At 42.9% G+C, this 16727-nt stretch overlaps 1 protein-coding gene across 2 annotated transcripts in view; it reads right to left on the reverse strand.

Annotated features, from left to right (window-relative positions):
- The window catches only part of LOC139811250 (uncharacterized), an 86924-nt gene that overhangs the window by 14186 nt on the left and 56011 nt on the right, over window positions 1–16727 (reverse strand). Inside the window, exons 3-5 of one of the 2 annotated variants that reach the window (XM_071775413.1) lie at window positions 8306–8415; window positions 1983–7861; window positions 804–1530 (exon numbers count right to left, since the gene is read on the reverse strand). In XM_071775413.1, the coding sequence (XP_071631514.1) occupies window positions 804–969 (166 nt within the window). In that variant the 5' untranslated portion in view covers window positions 970–1530; window positions 1983–7861; window positions 8306–8415. Of the gene's footprint in view, window positions 1–803; window positions 7862–8305; window positions 8416–16727 lie in introns of both variants that reach the window. The other variant, XM_071775412.1, reaches the window with a different exon arrangement.

Here is a 16727-nt window from a genome sequence, read left to right on the forward strand (position 1 = left end):
TATAAATAGCTAAAAACTGTAAAGGAAGAAAGAAAATTATTTTGAATTTTTTAACTTTGCAATTATGCATCCCACAAGTTAACACACTTTAGGATATTTGGGTAAACGTCAATTTTAATTAATTTCAATAATTATTACATGGACATTATTCAAACTGTCCAACAAAGTTTCGATAAAGAGACTCGTCATTTTTTTAAACGATTCCGCAAATAACGATTTCGGTCAATTGTAAATTATTCGTACGCGCGAACGTTCGAAATTTTCGCCTCTTTGTGCCGACGAGATGCTATAAACGCGCATTGCCATTACGATGATTCTGAGCACCGCCTTTGTAACTGCATTTACTGTCTCGACAAGTTTCGCATACCATTTTCGCCGTTCACACAAGAGGCGGATGCGCCGTACAAGTAGTAACGCCACGGAGAATTCCGACAATTAAGGTCGTTTTGTTGCGACCAGGTAACGCATTGTCGAGAATTACGCGGTGCGCAACGGCGTGCGTGGCACCATTATCACTTGATAATTCGATATAAACGCATATATCGGGCCGGCGCTATACGCCAAAGTGAATATCATAACATACCGCTAAAGCGCTGAAACAATTACAAAAATAAAATAAAATAAAAAAGTAACCGCGTTTTTTTTAGGACAATGCCCAAAACATGGAGACGTCTTGAAGACGTTTCAATGTCTCAATGACGTCTCGAAGACGTCTCATGTCTCGATTTCAGACATCGTGTTGTCAGGGATGATCTTAATCTCATTTCAGTCCTGTCCAATTTAGGATTATTGGTGTAGCGTACCTTGTGCAACAGGGGACGCAATGTATCCCTCTACGGGCGAGAAGGGCAGCGGCATGATGGTTGGCGATGGCGTGCTCCTTGCGCGGCCCCAGCTCTCGAATCCTCTGGCAACGCTGGTTATGTACTTGTTGCACAAGGCCTTCTTTACCATATAGCACCGCGGCATCTTGGCTGATCGTCGCTCTCTCTTCTCACCGGGGATTAATATCGAAATATCGCTCTAAGATCACCAAACAACCGGCGTAGGGTAAACACAACCCTCTTGAGCTTCTTCCTTCCTCGGTGTCCTCCCGGTGTGACGGCGTACTTTATTGCGAGCGCGTTTTCTCGTGCCACGATCAAGAAAGTATCAATCGCGGATATCGCGCAAATCTTTTTCTGCAGAAGTCCCGACTCCTCGCCGGCAAACGATACACTGCGATATATCGTTCAATATACCGTTAACTAATATAATATACCGTCCTGCCGCTCGTTTTCGTTTTTTGGGGAAAACGCTAGATTTATCTTCCTGATGATTTATGTGGAGATTTCACCAGGCACACACGACGTCAATCGATCTCTCAATCGACGCTCCAGTTATTTATCCCATTCGCGCGCTTCCTCTCAGATATCCCGAGATGCGACATGGTCGTCTCGTATCGATCTATTGGCGGCCGACTGTTTCTATCAGAATTCCTTCCACTCGAAATTCCTCCCTGTAATAAGGAGAAGCGAGGACGACTCTCTCCTTAGGGAAGATAAAATGCTCAGCTCGAGATGGCTATCTCAGCGATATCGCTTGATTTAATTCTAAACGTCGTTGCACGATTATTCAATAGGACTCTGCGTATAAATGTATATATATATATATATATATATATATATATATATATACATATATATATATATATATATATTTGTATAACTATATACAGGGATAAGAGTGAGCGCTCGTACGATCGCGGTGTCTATATGCGCGTGTATACATTCATATTAAAATATCTCTTAAGTGAAGCGAGGAGCTGGGAGGAGCTTGTTGATCGTGGGCGATCGAGTCCGAGCGGGGGAAATAGTATCGCGGCGTCTCGGTTCGGAATAGATCCCTAAGCGCGATCAGAGGGCGAGATTAGGTGCGAGATTATGGGAGGGTGGTGGCAGAAAGTGTGTGCGGCTTGCCTTTGCTTTGTTCCTCGAGATTACCTTGTTTGTAGTATTGCTTTCGTTGTATATTCACGGGTGGAAGATTTACATGCTCTACGGCGCCGGCCTCATGCCCGCCGCGTATCTTGTTCGCAAAACGTACGCATACGTCCTACGTGCACGTTCTATCCATCTAGCTTATCTCCCTTCTCTCCTCTCCTTCCTTCCTCCTCTCTCTCTCTCTCTCTCTCTCTCTCTTCTTTTTCGCTCTCTTTTTTCTCTCTTCCTCTGCTTCACCGTCGCGAATTCGTTATCCTGCGCTGCTTCCGCAAGTACATGCGTCACCGGGAGTACGCGAATCCACGTTGGGACTTCCGTCGCTCTTGGCTCCGCGAGATTCACTCGCCCGGTTGTTCCAGGCAGTATCTCGTCACGCCGATTCCCGATGACGTCGCTGCCTCGGGACGTGCGTGTCTTGATGACGATATCCTCATCGCGACAGGATCTGGAGCTTCTGACCGATGGACGATTGAGAACTTCTCGGTGAACGATGTATGCGAGTTTCTCTGATCCTCGGTGAGGAAAATCTCGTTTGATTATCCGAAAGAGATGCGATTAAAATACGATTACCCGCTACTTTATTGGCAAAGTCGGGCCTGTTTATCTTCGTCAATTGCAAGCTCTCTAGTGACGTCTAACCGACTCTCTGGTGTTCACAGTAAATGACTTCGAGAGCTTCGATAGGAATAGCTGAGTTTCTATAAGAAGTTGGTCCTCTGAATTACTCGGCGCGCGCCATTAGTTTCCTTTGAGTTGTAGGAAACGAATATTATGCTCTGAGGATGAAAGAGTGGAGCCTTCTGCTGCATCTAATCTTCCTCGATGTCTTCTTCTTGACTCATAAAGAGCGGAAGTCTCACAGGATGAATCCTAATTTTCTCACGAAGTATAGGATCCAATATATTCCGAACAAACGAACACTGTATTAAGCTTGCACAAAATTATACACTGAGGGTAAAAATCGTATTAATCCATCCTCGTTAAAATTTCCTCTTTCCTTCCTCGCTTGAAATCCAACTTGAAATCCCCGTTTGTCGAAAACGTACGTTCCCTCCGAGCCTCGAGTTTCAATCTCGCCGTATTTCCATCCTCGCCTTCTTCGTCCGTGTTTCCGGGGGTGGCCGGAGCTCGTTCGTTCGGAGCGCGGCGTCTCGATATGCGATCCGACGCCGATTTCTCACGACCGGCTCTACCTCCTTTTTCGAAAACAAGCACTCCTTCGACTCCGGAGATGCAATGGGCGGGTGTGCCTTTGCAGGGACGAGCAACAAGTTGGACAACAGGTCCGCGATGTTGTGTATCCGTGTGCGCCGGTGTGTGCAAGCGCTGCCGCCGCCGCCTTACATGTGGTCGATAGCTCCCTCTAGCCCTCTCCGCGACCCCGGAAATCCCGCGCGCACCCCCTTGCAACCCCCGTTTCTCTCGCGCTCTCGCTACCCTATACGCGGTGCACACAGTCGTAGTCGAAAGCGAGTTGGCTGACGAGCGCGCCCGAAACTACCCGTACTACCCCTGGCTTCACCGCGGGCACCACTCGCGTCACCGACGCGATTCTCTCTCGTTTTTTTTTTTTATATTTTCCTGCCGGAAGCCTCGGCACCGGGATCCTGACGCAGCGTGTCGACGATGGCTCGCTCAGCGGGCACGCGGACTACCGGTAGTCTCGCACGGCGGACGGATATACACGAAGCGTAACCACGACAACGAGCACCTCGATGGCCACACGACGACGACGACGACGACGACGACGGCGGCGGCGGCGGCGGCGGTGACGTGGAACGAGAACGAACGACGGGTCGACAAGGACGACGACGACGACAACGACGGCGACGATGATAACGACGAAGATGTGGACAACGGTGAGAACGACGACGGTGAGACGACGATGACGAGGACGACGGCGGAATCCTCGGGCACCTGGCGACGGCGGACGCGAGTACCGACGAGCTCCGCGAAGATCGAAGACGAAGATGTACCACCTGTAGGCGCAGAAGCAACAATTGTCCGCCGTGTATCGCGGTGGAGGGTAGCCCGACTACATGGCTCGTACCGGGTGTGGCTGGGGTGCAACTGCCAATGCAGCGTCGCCGACGAGCGTCGCCCCGCGTCCCGGGCGCCTGCGTCCTCGCCGCCGCGCTCGTGTGCAGCTTTTCCCCCCCTCTCTCCCTGCCGCGTAACTCGCGTTTCCAACCCTCTTCTCGTCGTCGCCTCTTCGTCGGCTGTGGCGCGTCCTCCCTCTCGTTCTCGCTCCCCCGTTCTTATACGCGCCACCCTCTCCTCTTCCTTGATCGAGGGGATAGAGCGGAGGTTGCTAAGGGGGAAAAGGCCGGCAGCGGAGACGGCGAGCGGGGGTGTGGATCGGCGGGGAAACCTCTCGCGACGCCGATCTGGCTCTCGCCCATCGATTTTGTACGAGTTCGGGGCCAGACCAACACCTGTTACCGCGGTGGGTGGCTGAGGAGGAAGGACGGAAGAGCGAGCGACGGAGCGAGATGGAGAGAAGGTACGAGGGGGTGCGTTGAGGGCAAAACCATCCCCCCGTTTGCCCCTCGCGGCTAAAGAAGAGAAAGAGAGAGAGGAGGATGTGTGGGAGAAGGAGAGGGAGAAAGGGGGAAAAAGAGAGCGCATCGGCCGCTAGATACCGACGAGGAAACGCCGACGCCAATCGATAGCGTCGACCTCGGCATCCTGCCGCGTTCGCCGGCGGGGTTCGCGATAGCGCGCGCCATCCCCTTCCACCAGCCCCTTCCACCATCGTGCGTCTCGCTCCCGTGACGTTCCTACCCATCGTCCCCCCATCGTCCCTCCCATCCACGTCCACGTCTCTCTCTTCTTGCCCTCGCGCTATTCCGCGCCTCGGGTTCTGTCTTTGCCTCCGTTTATCGGTGTGTCTCCTCTCCGTCTCCACAGTTAGCCTGGCCGGCCCGTTTTCTTCTATTTCGCCTCTGTCTCGCGTGTCTTTTATTGGATTTATTTATCGCGTATGGTCGTGTCCATTCTCTTTTCCGGGAGACTCTTGGAATTAACGCTACAAGTTGGCCCGCGAGATGTGTAGCTCTCCGATGGAATTAACTCGGATTATTTTCTCAGATGTCCGCGCGCGCGGGGCGCCGGTCTAACTTTCTCACGGGAGCTTGCAACAATATCGAATCGTAACATAAACGAAATTAACTATGCTCCGTAAAGTCGATAGATACCAATTTTACGTTCTCTCTGGCTACGATAGTCTTATTAATTGTATTCTATAATTTACATTACAATAGATATATGCTGATTGTTTTTTAAAACAATATTAAAACAATAACTGCAATGGTGACAAAATACTGTCACATTATCTGTAAGTCTTGCGATGATAGCTAGACAATTTTTTCCACGTAACGTCCTGTTGTCCTGCGCAGTAGTAAATTTTTCAGTAGTAAATCTTGTCTTTCTCATATTTTTAATAACATTTTATTATTTTCCTATCTCTATTATATATCTCTCTCTCGTTTCTTATTTCATATTCTGTCGTATATTATATGCGCACAGTCGTGCCGTTGCGAGATAGATGAAGATGATATAGATATATTCGCGACGTATTCTCTGTGAAAACAGGGGGACTTTGCTAATCATCTCGGAATGCGAGATTGCGCGACAGATTATGATAGTAATTAATACCGTAGTAATTAATGGGTTCAAATATATGACCTTTGACGAGTTCTATCTTAATCTACGATCTCCGTTTCATCTTATGTAAACTTTAAGAACATGCATAGAATGGTGATAACTAGACGGTCACTCAGAATGAAGCCATGCAGTAAATTTCTCGCGTCGTTAACCCAGTTGGAAAATTCATCATCGTAATGAGAGAAGAGCCAATTTAACAATTGCTGAAGTACTTATTATTAACCCTCTTATTCGCACAAGTTCGGATGACGTTTCAAACGGAGCGGTATGCAAATATATCCTGACATAAATTGTTATCAATCTTAAAATTTATACTATCCGGTCCACTTTCGTTTCAAGCCGACTTGAATAAGTTGTTACTTTCCGCGTGCTGTTACATATATCTTTCTCCTATATTGTCTGGTTATCGATTTTACATATATTCTCGGCCAAAAGTTATGTCAAACGCGTACGAGCGTAATCCTGCAGCTGCAGTTTGTATGGATAGGTGCCAACGGCGCTATTCGCTATGAAGGGTGGTTATGGTGGTTCACCCCATATACACCCCCTCCGATTCACGCTAGTTCGCGCAGTATCTGATGGCGTCGTCAAGATATAACCAACATTTGTCGTAATGACCGTTTGGTCAACGAGTGCCACTCGACGGCCTCGCTGAACAGTGGAGGCACAAACAGGGAGATGGAAAGAGAAAGATGGGATGAGAGAGAGAGAGAGAGAGAGGGAGGGAGAGAAAGAGAGAGAGAGAGAGAGAGAGAGAGAGAGAGAGAAAGGCAGGAAGAAAGAGAAAGAGAGAGACTGAACAGCCGCATCGGTTATCCACCCCCGCCGCCATCATATAACGACACGTCGCGAGTCAGAGGTTGCCGAGCAACGGGTGATGGTCGGCGAAGCGATGTGCTCGAGTCGAATTGAGAGCGAGCGAAACGAATAATAACGAAACGGCCAGCTCGTCCCGAATCCAGCCGTACGTCCGCCCGTTTCGGATGAGGCGCCGCACAATTGAAAATTATTGGAAACGGTTCTTCTCCGAGAATTTGCCCGACTCTTTAAAATTTTCGTAAATTTCTAAACTATTTTGGAGAAGTATAATTAATCGTTTATGATGAGATATCTTTTAATTCTCATTAAAAAATGTAAGTAATATGAAATCGTCGAGATGTATTTCTGGGAACTCCTGTAGTTTCATGTTTGTTATTGACACAGAAATTAGTTACTTCTCTTTTTCTAACTTGTTTACGATTCGTGCCAACCCCCACGGAAAAATTAAAATTCTAGAAATTCTTAGAATTTTAGTTGATGTTTTGAGTATTGAATTTGAGTATTTTGAGAGTTTTTCTCTGTCTCTCTCTTTCTCCCCGTGGTATGTGAGCTTTCAGCTTAAAATTCTGGAGATTCTTAGAATCGTATAGAGTTTCTTGTAATGTGTGTTATTTTACAGCATTATATTTTGATATATTAATTCCACCGCATAATTCTCAGGATTTATTTTATCAAATAAATTGCATTATTTTTTAGCATTTTTGTTCAATTTGAAAAAAGACATTCTTAATAAAAAGAAATATACCTATCCTACTAATAAATTATTCTTCCAGTATTTACAATTTCTGTATAATGCGTAAATATATAAAATGTTAAATTAAATTAAAAATTTACATATTTAAAATTATCTTTATTAGATTCACAACAAACATTAAATTCGACATAATTTATCTCCAACTGCTTCTTTATTAATTATATGAGATTTATTATTTATCTTTAATTTTATTGATACGTTGAACGTCAAATTGTCGAGCCAGCCGCTTCGTAATGCTTCCCTAAATGAATGTCGAGTTCTTCCCCGACAAACCTCTCATCATCCGAGTATGCGAAAAATTATTGCGATTTCATGCGTTGAAGGTATTTGCGGCATCCAGTGTAGATACCATACATCCCAATTTCGTTCGAGTGGTCGCCATTTTGTTAAGGGTAGTTCCATTAAGCAAGGGGCGATTTCGGCCGTCGTATAGCGAAATGACGCGTACGTAAATATATGTTACGTCTCGCCTCGCATGCGCGCGGGTTGGTTCGTGCTGGATGTCTCGCATCTGTGTGTGAGTGTTATCTCTGGAAACACCGAGAGGCGCAAAGGGTAAAAGTCGAACACGTCATAGCACGTGGGTGGTATAGATTTCATCCCCACGAAGAGACCATGTTGCTTTTCTTTCCAAGATACCCTTCAGTCGTTTTATGCGGTCGTTGAAATAAAACAGAAAGCAAAAGGAAACGCGGCGATGCTTTATTAATTGCAATAAGTTAATTTTTACAGAATTTACAGAATTTTTATTTGATACGGAATTTTATTGGAAGTTTTTGAAAAGTTGATCTTAGATTATAAATGTTTCTTCCTAACAGTAACAATCCATTTATCCTGCGTAATGCAATTACGAACTTGGCCCATTATTTTGATGGATCCGAACGAGTTTTAATTGACTTGGATATATTAGTTTAAATTTATGTCTGATGTTATTAAACTGCATTTAACACAGTCTCTTTTACTTTTGCTCTAAATTATAGCGGCACATATAAATAATATGTAATTGTTACAGGAATAGCAATTATAACGAATGAGTAATAGATGACGTTAATAACACATAATGATATCCGCTCGTGAGACTTACAATTCCATTCCTTTTCCGTGTACTCTCGTTCCTTTTGTAGTCATCGCTTTTTCTTCAAGACGCGCTGTCTCCCAAGTAGCGCCGTATCACGGAGATGATTTACTCTGGAACTGTAAATTACGTTAGATAATGGGCTCGCCGTGAAACTTGAGACTTTAAAGTTGAGCCGTAAAATTTAAAACTTCGTTTAAAACACGATAATACGGGCACAATGACTACGGTCGAAAGATCAGGAACCGGTTGCCTCAAATTAATCTTTTACTTTAATGCATCTTCATATATTCTAAAAAAAAGCTTACTTTAACATAAATGTGAAAAGAGAAAAAAAATTGTCTTGTGCATTTTCTGCAGAATTTAAAAAAAAAAATTGAATGACTTGTTTTGCAAGGTCGATACTTAATTTCACAATTAATAATAATCTTACTATAACTGTATAAAGTTATATATAATAAGAAAATTATTCGTGTCTCGTTTCAGACTGTGTGAAAAATAAATTTTATAACGAGCACTCGAGAAATTAAGATTTTATAAGAACTTTAAGGTAATCGTTGAGCTTAAAGTAAAATCCTTCAGAATGAAAATTCTTAATCCGCCATTTACGCCAAAATGAGGAAAGATATCGAAGATATCCTCGTCCTTCCACCCTATAAAATTCGGCCGCGATTACGTAGTCCGTTCACGAATTACAATGGTAAGCCGATGGAGACGCGCTAACGACATTAAGAATTAAATTCATCGGGGCTAATAACACTGCTACTCCTAAAATATTCGTCAAAGTGTCACCGAGGCAAAAGTTGTAGCGTTTTACGACAGAAAACTGTTTGAAAGAAGACGACGTAAGAAATACTCTCTTCGACGAATTAGCGCAACGAATTAAACAGAACCTGTTTGAAAGTATACAAAATCAATTCTTGCAAATCCAAGACAAACAAGGTCTTTAAAAGTCCTTGATGTCTACGTCAGCTATCTTCGATTATGACGTCAGAAGCGTGGAAATACACGCGAGCGATTTTTCCAATTTACATCCATATAATCTTACAGCTATATTCTTCTATATTTCCCTCGTTCCTATAGCACATGAATAAGCTATATATTTCGAGTGGGGAATAAATTTTGGGTAAAACGATAAATTCAAATAACAGATAGAATATAAATAGGAATTGGAAGATTCAGCGTATGAATAAAGAAAGTAATTTGTATAAGATTTTTAGATAGAGTATATTTAAATATTACATTACAGAATTTGTTTAAGATGGATCTTATATGTATATACAGTTCACTTGTATTTTCCAAAATATCAACATCTCGCGCTTAAAAAATGTGATTTGCGCCGGTTGCGACACAGACAATTTGTATCCCAGAGAAAGATGAAAAAAAGACAAGAATAATCGCAATAATATACAATGTCCACGCATACATATCTCCGTGTCATAAACTCCAGCGTTTCGCATGTTCCCCTACTTGTTCTTCTAAATCCGTCCGATCGCTTATCTCTCTACCATGACATTTTCCTCCGTTACCGCTATATCTCACGGTCCGGCCCTCTTCTCCTTACGCATAAATTTATATCATCCGACACAAAGACCTGACCTCCTTCGACGGTACAAAGTGCGCGGGGACTCGCATTATCGTCGGAGCTCGAGGACGGGGGGATGATTCACCCTAGAACTGCGGAAGGGTGCTTGAAAGAGGGATAGTCGGAGCGGCGTTGTCAGAAACGCAAAATTCGTATATATAAAGGCTCTTTAGCTCGACATTTCAGCAGATCAAGAGTGAAATATTATAATTTTGTTTTTCCATAATTATAAAATCGCTATTACAAGAGTTACATGTTTCATATGTTAAACTATATAAGAATTAAAATATAATGCAAGTTATATCATTTTGTGTACGTTACTTTTTAGCATGTAAGTATTTTATTGTTCTTAGATCAGTTTGAAATATCTAATTTTTATAATTTATGCAATATTTCTTGCGTGTAGTCCTACTGTATTTTTATTTTTATGCGTTAATAAAATTGGGTGTTAAGGATAAAAATATAATATTATCTAAAGCTGGAATTTAATTTGCAAGATCATAAATTTGTAATTTTGATCAGTGTAATATTAACACTGTGCGTGGCGTTGATTGAAAAAATAGCGTTTCAAGTATCGTATTAAGTTGATTTTATTGCGAGCGTGATCTGCGTCATTCTCAGTCGTACAAATTACGAGTCTACGTACGTACAAGGTTGACTTTAAAAACATCACGGCGAAGCGCACACACACACGTAACACATGCAGCCGGATTTCAATCTCTGTTCGTTTCAGGATCGTAAATTGTAAATCCGTCGAGTATACATCGCGATAAAGTGCTACAGATACGTCAGCATCCTGTGCTTGTATTGTTTTAGAACCCCTATAACAGTTGGCGTACGCTTACGCGAAAGGGTGGGTCACAGGGTGGCAATGAGACGCAAACACACGATGACAAACACGCTCTTTCAATCTTGCCGTTAATACTTCTCAATACGTCCTACAACGTGAATTATCTTATTGGAAGAAACTGTCGGACAATAATGCGAATAATTCTTGCGTGTCTTGCGTTTTCACGAACGAAATTTTTTCTCGACGAAACATTCAAATTTGAATAAGTTTACCGAAGTGTTAAATTCAACTACGATTTACAGTAACAATAAGATATTTATAATGTACGATTATATTTTTAATTTAAAATCAATATTTTCAATATTAATAGCAGCTCCGTGATGTATTTAATCCTTTAGGAATTAATTTTCCCTTTCAGTATTGTTCTCTTCGTTACTCTCAATGAAGAGGGTTTTTACTGACTCACAAAAGTCTCGTGTATCCTGGATTCTCCCCCCTGTCATTCTTGATTTTCACGATGCGAGGAGAAGCCCATTAATGCCGATCGATAATTCCAGACATTATCGCGGTATCGACCCTAGCAATGGACGTAACTTACTGTTCGAGGAATACGAATATATGCTTCGAGAAACGTCTCTCTCTCTCTCTCTCTCTCTCTCTCTCTCTCTCTCTCTCTCTCTCTCTCTCTCTCTCTCTCTCTCTCTCTCTCGCGGAGTAACAACGACAAGTTAATACTTCAAACAGCCGCACTTTTCACAATGCGGAAGGACCTACGTTCCACTTTTATGGATAAGTAGATTACGAGATGACGCAATGCGCAGTGGCAAACTCAGTAAGATAAATAATGCATAATGAAGCAAAAGGGAAAAACGAAAGGTCTGTTCTTTCAAGATTTTCCAGAAGGGAGATGTCATATTTAATGTAATATTCGCGAGAGGAAATATTGTCCTTCGAAAGCTTCGCTTCCAAGCACTTTCATTCGTCTGTTACTCAATCTCAATATATTTTTTTTATATTCAGTAAAAATGTAATTTGTCGGCAAATTAATATTCGAATTTTATTACGTCCAATTATTTTTCCGATAAAAAACAATCAGCATTGTTTCAACGAACTCGTCCATGGAAAAATTAACTGCACGCATTGCAACTTGCAACATATTAAAATTACACGTATCATCCGCATATTAAATTTACATGCGTTACCCATATTAAAATTAACAGAATTAATTCTTTATATGCGATATAAAAGGTATTTAAATTAATTGAATAATCTTTGTAACCACAAGTAACAGGTTTCTCGATAATTTTATCGTCACGACGCTGTAATCCAAGACCGTAAGAAACATTTAAGACGCTTAAGTATCATTCCCCGTCGCTACTTCTTGCCACCGTGTCCGCGGCGCTCGAAAACACGGCTCGGAATTGTCGAAGGTAATCACGTGTTTTTGGCTGTTTATTGTTCTTTGTTCATCGAGCGAGGAACACGGCATGTCGGCACGAAAAGCGGGGAAAGCGCAGAATGGAGTCAATCGCCGAGCTATACATGCAGCCGCATAAAGCATCGGGTCTTTTTTATCCTTGCTTCGATATATCGGGACGTCAAAGTGTTCCGCGATATAAATCACGCGAACCGTGCAGGGTAGCCCGTACGTACAACGTGCATAGAACGACGAGCACGACGATCGATCTTTCGCATAGTTACCTGAAATTTGGTTCATCCAGCAGCCGAAACCTTGAATGTCAGACCACCCCCCGAAACGCCGAGAGCAGGTCTATAAATGATTGAATTAAATAATCGACTACCAATTATTTAATACATTTCTCTTCCATTATTATTTCTAGAATTTTGAAGAATAGATCTTATTTCCTTCCAGTTAGAAAATACATTATCTTGATTAGTTTACGCAATTTATTTATTTCTTCTTTTTTCACAAATTCGTCAATTTTCCATCTACACAAAAATTGCCGTCGTGTGTAAAAATGTGATCCTGTAACTCGTGCGAAAGTTAGCGGAGCGCTCTCCGAAATAAAGTACGCGGGGGCAGATTGCGGGGACCGAAACTCGAGGTCCCCCATTCTTGCGGGCAAGCATGGAGCGCGACCGAACGCGCCGGTGAAGCCGGTGAAATCCGGACAACGAAAATCAACTACCTGTGAATGTGAGTTAAACGACTTATACGACAGCAAACGTGACAACAATCGGATTTTGAAAACATGGGTTTCAATTCGTTTCTGATTTGATTTTGTGTAGAATTGCGTTTCGCTTTGGTGGAGGAGATTTGAGGGAACGTACGTACAGTATTGACAATTCTCTCCTTTCTTTTATAAAACCAGTACTATTTATATTGTATTAAATCCAGAGAGAAAAATATGGAGATTTAGTAACTACGTGATTACCTTTGGCAATATTGTTAAGATCGGCCTGAAGCCAAATAATCGTGAAAGGTCAGAATGAAAATTAATGACGTGCACAAGACGGCGCGGCGATATGAAATTTCGATACATAATACATATAAGCCCCTTGTTATACGTCCCCATTCAATAACCCCCTGAAAGGGGTAAGCGTAATTGGAAAAGGGCGCGTTGCTATTCAACCGCTCTCTTCCCCGACGATGAAGAACGAAAGCGTTCGTCCTGGCGTACATAGAGAAATTTTCGCCGACGAACGTCGGCGCCGGCCTGAAATCAAAATATTTACGTAGCCCCGATTGGGGCATAGAGACGGGACCACCGACGGGTGAGGCGAAATATCAAAGTTTATATCTCGTTACCGGACGCTCTCTTTATAACGCCCGGAGCGATTCGGGGCTTTTCCACATCGACAACCTTTCAGGTATATCTCAAAAGAGATTACGAGAGAGCAGGACACGAGCGAATGGCGTGTCGTCGGCGTCGGCGCGATTCGTATCGCTTACGTCGCGGGTGGGCTGATTTCATTCCCGAGGTTGCACTGCAATCTCACCCCCGATTCGCGTACCCCCGTGGAGCCGAGTGGCCGAATCGGGATCTAAATCGGAGCATCGTAAATTATTTGTCGCACGCATACGTCTTGCTCGACGTTAACTTATATACCAGCTGACTCAACGGAGAGAGGGAAAAGGGTATGCGAGAGAGAAGAGTCGCTTCGTTTGGCGTAAACGCGCGTATCCTCTCTTCGTGCATTGTATCGTGTACACACAGCATTGATGGCGTCTATCTAAAGCTGGATCCAGACCAAGTCGACGAACGCGAACGAACACGAACGAACAAATTGTTTATTTTGCATGAACGTGCTGTTCAGTCATGCTGGCTTAGTCTGGATTCTTTACGAAATCGGCACAGTAGGTACGCTAAATATTCCGCTATCCACTGCGTGTGTTGCCGTTCCTTTGACCCGCGAATAACATGAGAGTAGTGCGGGAGATCATCCATTAATGCGCTCCACTGTACCGTGGAGAAGGGTTTAGGGTAAATAGTCTACGTGACCGAGCTCGCTCGCGTTCGTGGAAATAATTCAAGCACCTCAGCGTGGCCCCGATACTTTACGATAAGCTGGACTAATTAATAACGATTTCGCGTAACCGGTGTCGCTAGGTGAGAGGCTACGTAAAGGTTTATCTGCTCTTTGTGGGCGTACCGTTTGATAATAGATTGGCTTCCCCGTTTTGGCTCCCTCCCCTCCCCCCCAAAGCAAAATTTCAGCGTAATAATATTATATTACGTGACAGAAGGAGAGAGAGAGAGAGAGAGAGAGAGAGAGAGAGAGAGAGAGAGAGAGAGAGAGAGAGAGAGAGAGAGAGAGAGAGAGAGAGAGAGAGAGAGAGAGAGAGAGAGAGAGAGAGAAATGCTGTCATGCTGAGATTACGAAAAGATAATGGGCTCACATGATAATTCCACAAGACGGAAATAATTCATTGTCTTAATAGAGAATAAGTTCGAATTGTAGCAATCAATTTTCTGTTGCTATATTATACATTCAAGGCAAAGATTAACGGAACAAACAAAGTTCCGTGGACTAAATTACATGTTAAGTCTAAATGTAAATAATATTTTATCGGCATAATCGCATTATTTAAATACATATATAGCAGAATGTATATATATACATGGTGATCGCAATATAAAACAATTTTTAGAACAAATACATGAACACATAGAAACAAAAGTCTTGCTTGATAATATTTATAACTTTAATAGATTAAATAAATATCTTTCAGATTTCAGATATCTTATTTAAAATTCTTTCCCTAATAGCAAATGCATATTCTGAGAATATTCATAGGATATCATAAAGTATAAGATATTATAAGAATGTTTTCAGTATATTAAGTACATCTTTAGTATATTCTATAGACATACAGGATAATATTGCTGTTAAGGTTTCGATACTTACAAGAAAATAACTGACTCTATCAATTTTATATAATGTCTTTAAGGGGATGCTGTAGTGGCAGTAATTACCGACATTTTTTTGACCACACAAAACTTTGAATTGGCTTTACGGAATTGAACAAATTTGTTTACAGAATTAAAGTACGCACAAAAATGTAGGGTGCTGCAGTCGATTTTACATCAAAAATAAAAAAAAATTAAAAATTTCGACACAGAGCTGTCACTGACGACAATATTTGCCTAATACAAAAATACTGCAGTTTATATACACAAAATGAGATTACAGCACCCTTAGGGAAAACATTTAAGAACAATATCATGCAATTAGAACCAAGATAAAAGTCTAGAAAAAAAGTTATATGTGTCCAACTTTTATTATGCAAAAGCACATGCAGGTTGATATGATGAGTAGTATTTCATGTAGCGAGAGATGGCGCAGCAATGGAACAAAGACATATGTCATTTCGTTAGACAAAGACAGATATAGGGAAAACAAAATTAGAAAAGTTGACATTATCGACATCGAGAAAGTTCGGCCGTCACTCCAGCATCTCCCCTTAATATTTATACAATAAGTAAATCAAAATCGATTTGCCACTTTTGTTTCAGCCAGTTGTAATTTAATTTATAAAGTAATTGGGTAATATTCTCCAAATTGAAATCTTTCCATCCGGATTTGAGGAAACGGGATCAAAATAGTCGAAAGACTCAATGCATCACGTGGAGCTCGAACGAGGATTCTAGGTCACCCTGTACAACATCCTTCTATTTCTCCACGAGAAAGTTCCAATTAGCAAATATTATTCGCGGGAGAAATTCCCAATTCTCTTTATCGAGTTTAAATATCGAGGTTTCCTCGCATTTAACTGTGTCGACAGAGCAGGGTCGAGAGGGTGAAGATGCAGAGAAACTAATTTCTGAAGGAAGGGATGATGGGGAAGGAGAATGGATCGTGGGACGAATCGTATACGGCAGTAACTGTATTTTTACCCTCCAGAAAATAAGAACGCGTCGCATATACCTCGTTTATCTCCTTATTCTCTTGCCTAAACTAGCTTCTTCCCGTATCAACCCCCGAATCTCCTTCGAACGGGAACGGTCTGTCTGAATTCGACATTATATTTGTACAGCCAATTTATCATACACGTTGCACATTACATAAAAGACTCGAGACGGAACATTTTGCAACGCAAAAAATTTTCTACCCCATCGTCTGCTTTCGGCGCGCGTTCGGCGGAATCGCGTTTCGCGACGCGTGTAATATCAGCATTACACGGCATACTGGAGTTTCCCCTTCCTCCCCCCGTCCCTCGAATCGTTTGCGCAGCGATGGACCCACCCGCGCGCGCGAGCTTGAGTATCGAAATTCCGGCTGCGCGCCCCACCCCGAAAAAGGAATTCCCTCGTCGCGGCGCCGCGCCGGGCATCCGCAGCGCGTGCATCGGGCGCAGAATTCAGGAGGAACGAAAGGACGTCTATCTCGTCTCTCCTCCGTTGGGCCGTTGGCGTGGGTCAGTAGACGAGATACCCCCGACGAAGGAAAAGGGGCTGGCAGGAGGGGGAGGAAGGCCAGTGGGATATTCGATACCGAGGAGCATGGATCGCGCGCGCGGTCTGAGTGGAGTGACGCTGGTGCCACCCTAACGTGGCACGTGGGGCGCTACCAGGTGTTGCCTAGACATCGGG

The sequence above is a fragment of the Temnothorax longispinosus genome, chromosome 4 (genome assembly GCF_030848805.1).
Source record: "Temnothorax longispinosus isolate EJ_2023e chromosome 4, Tlon_JGU_v1, whole genome shotgun sequence".
NCBI classification, from domain to species: Eukaryota; Metazoa; Arthropoda; class Insecta; order Hymenoptera; family Formicidae; genus Temnothorax; species Temnothorax longispinosus.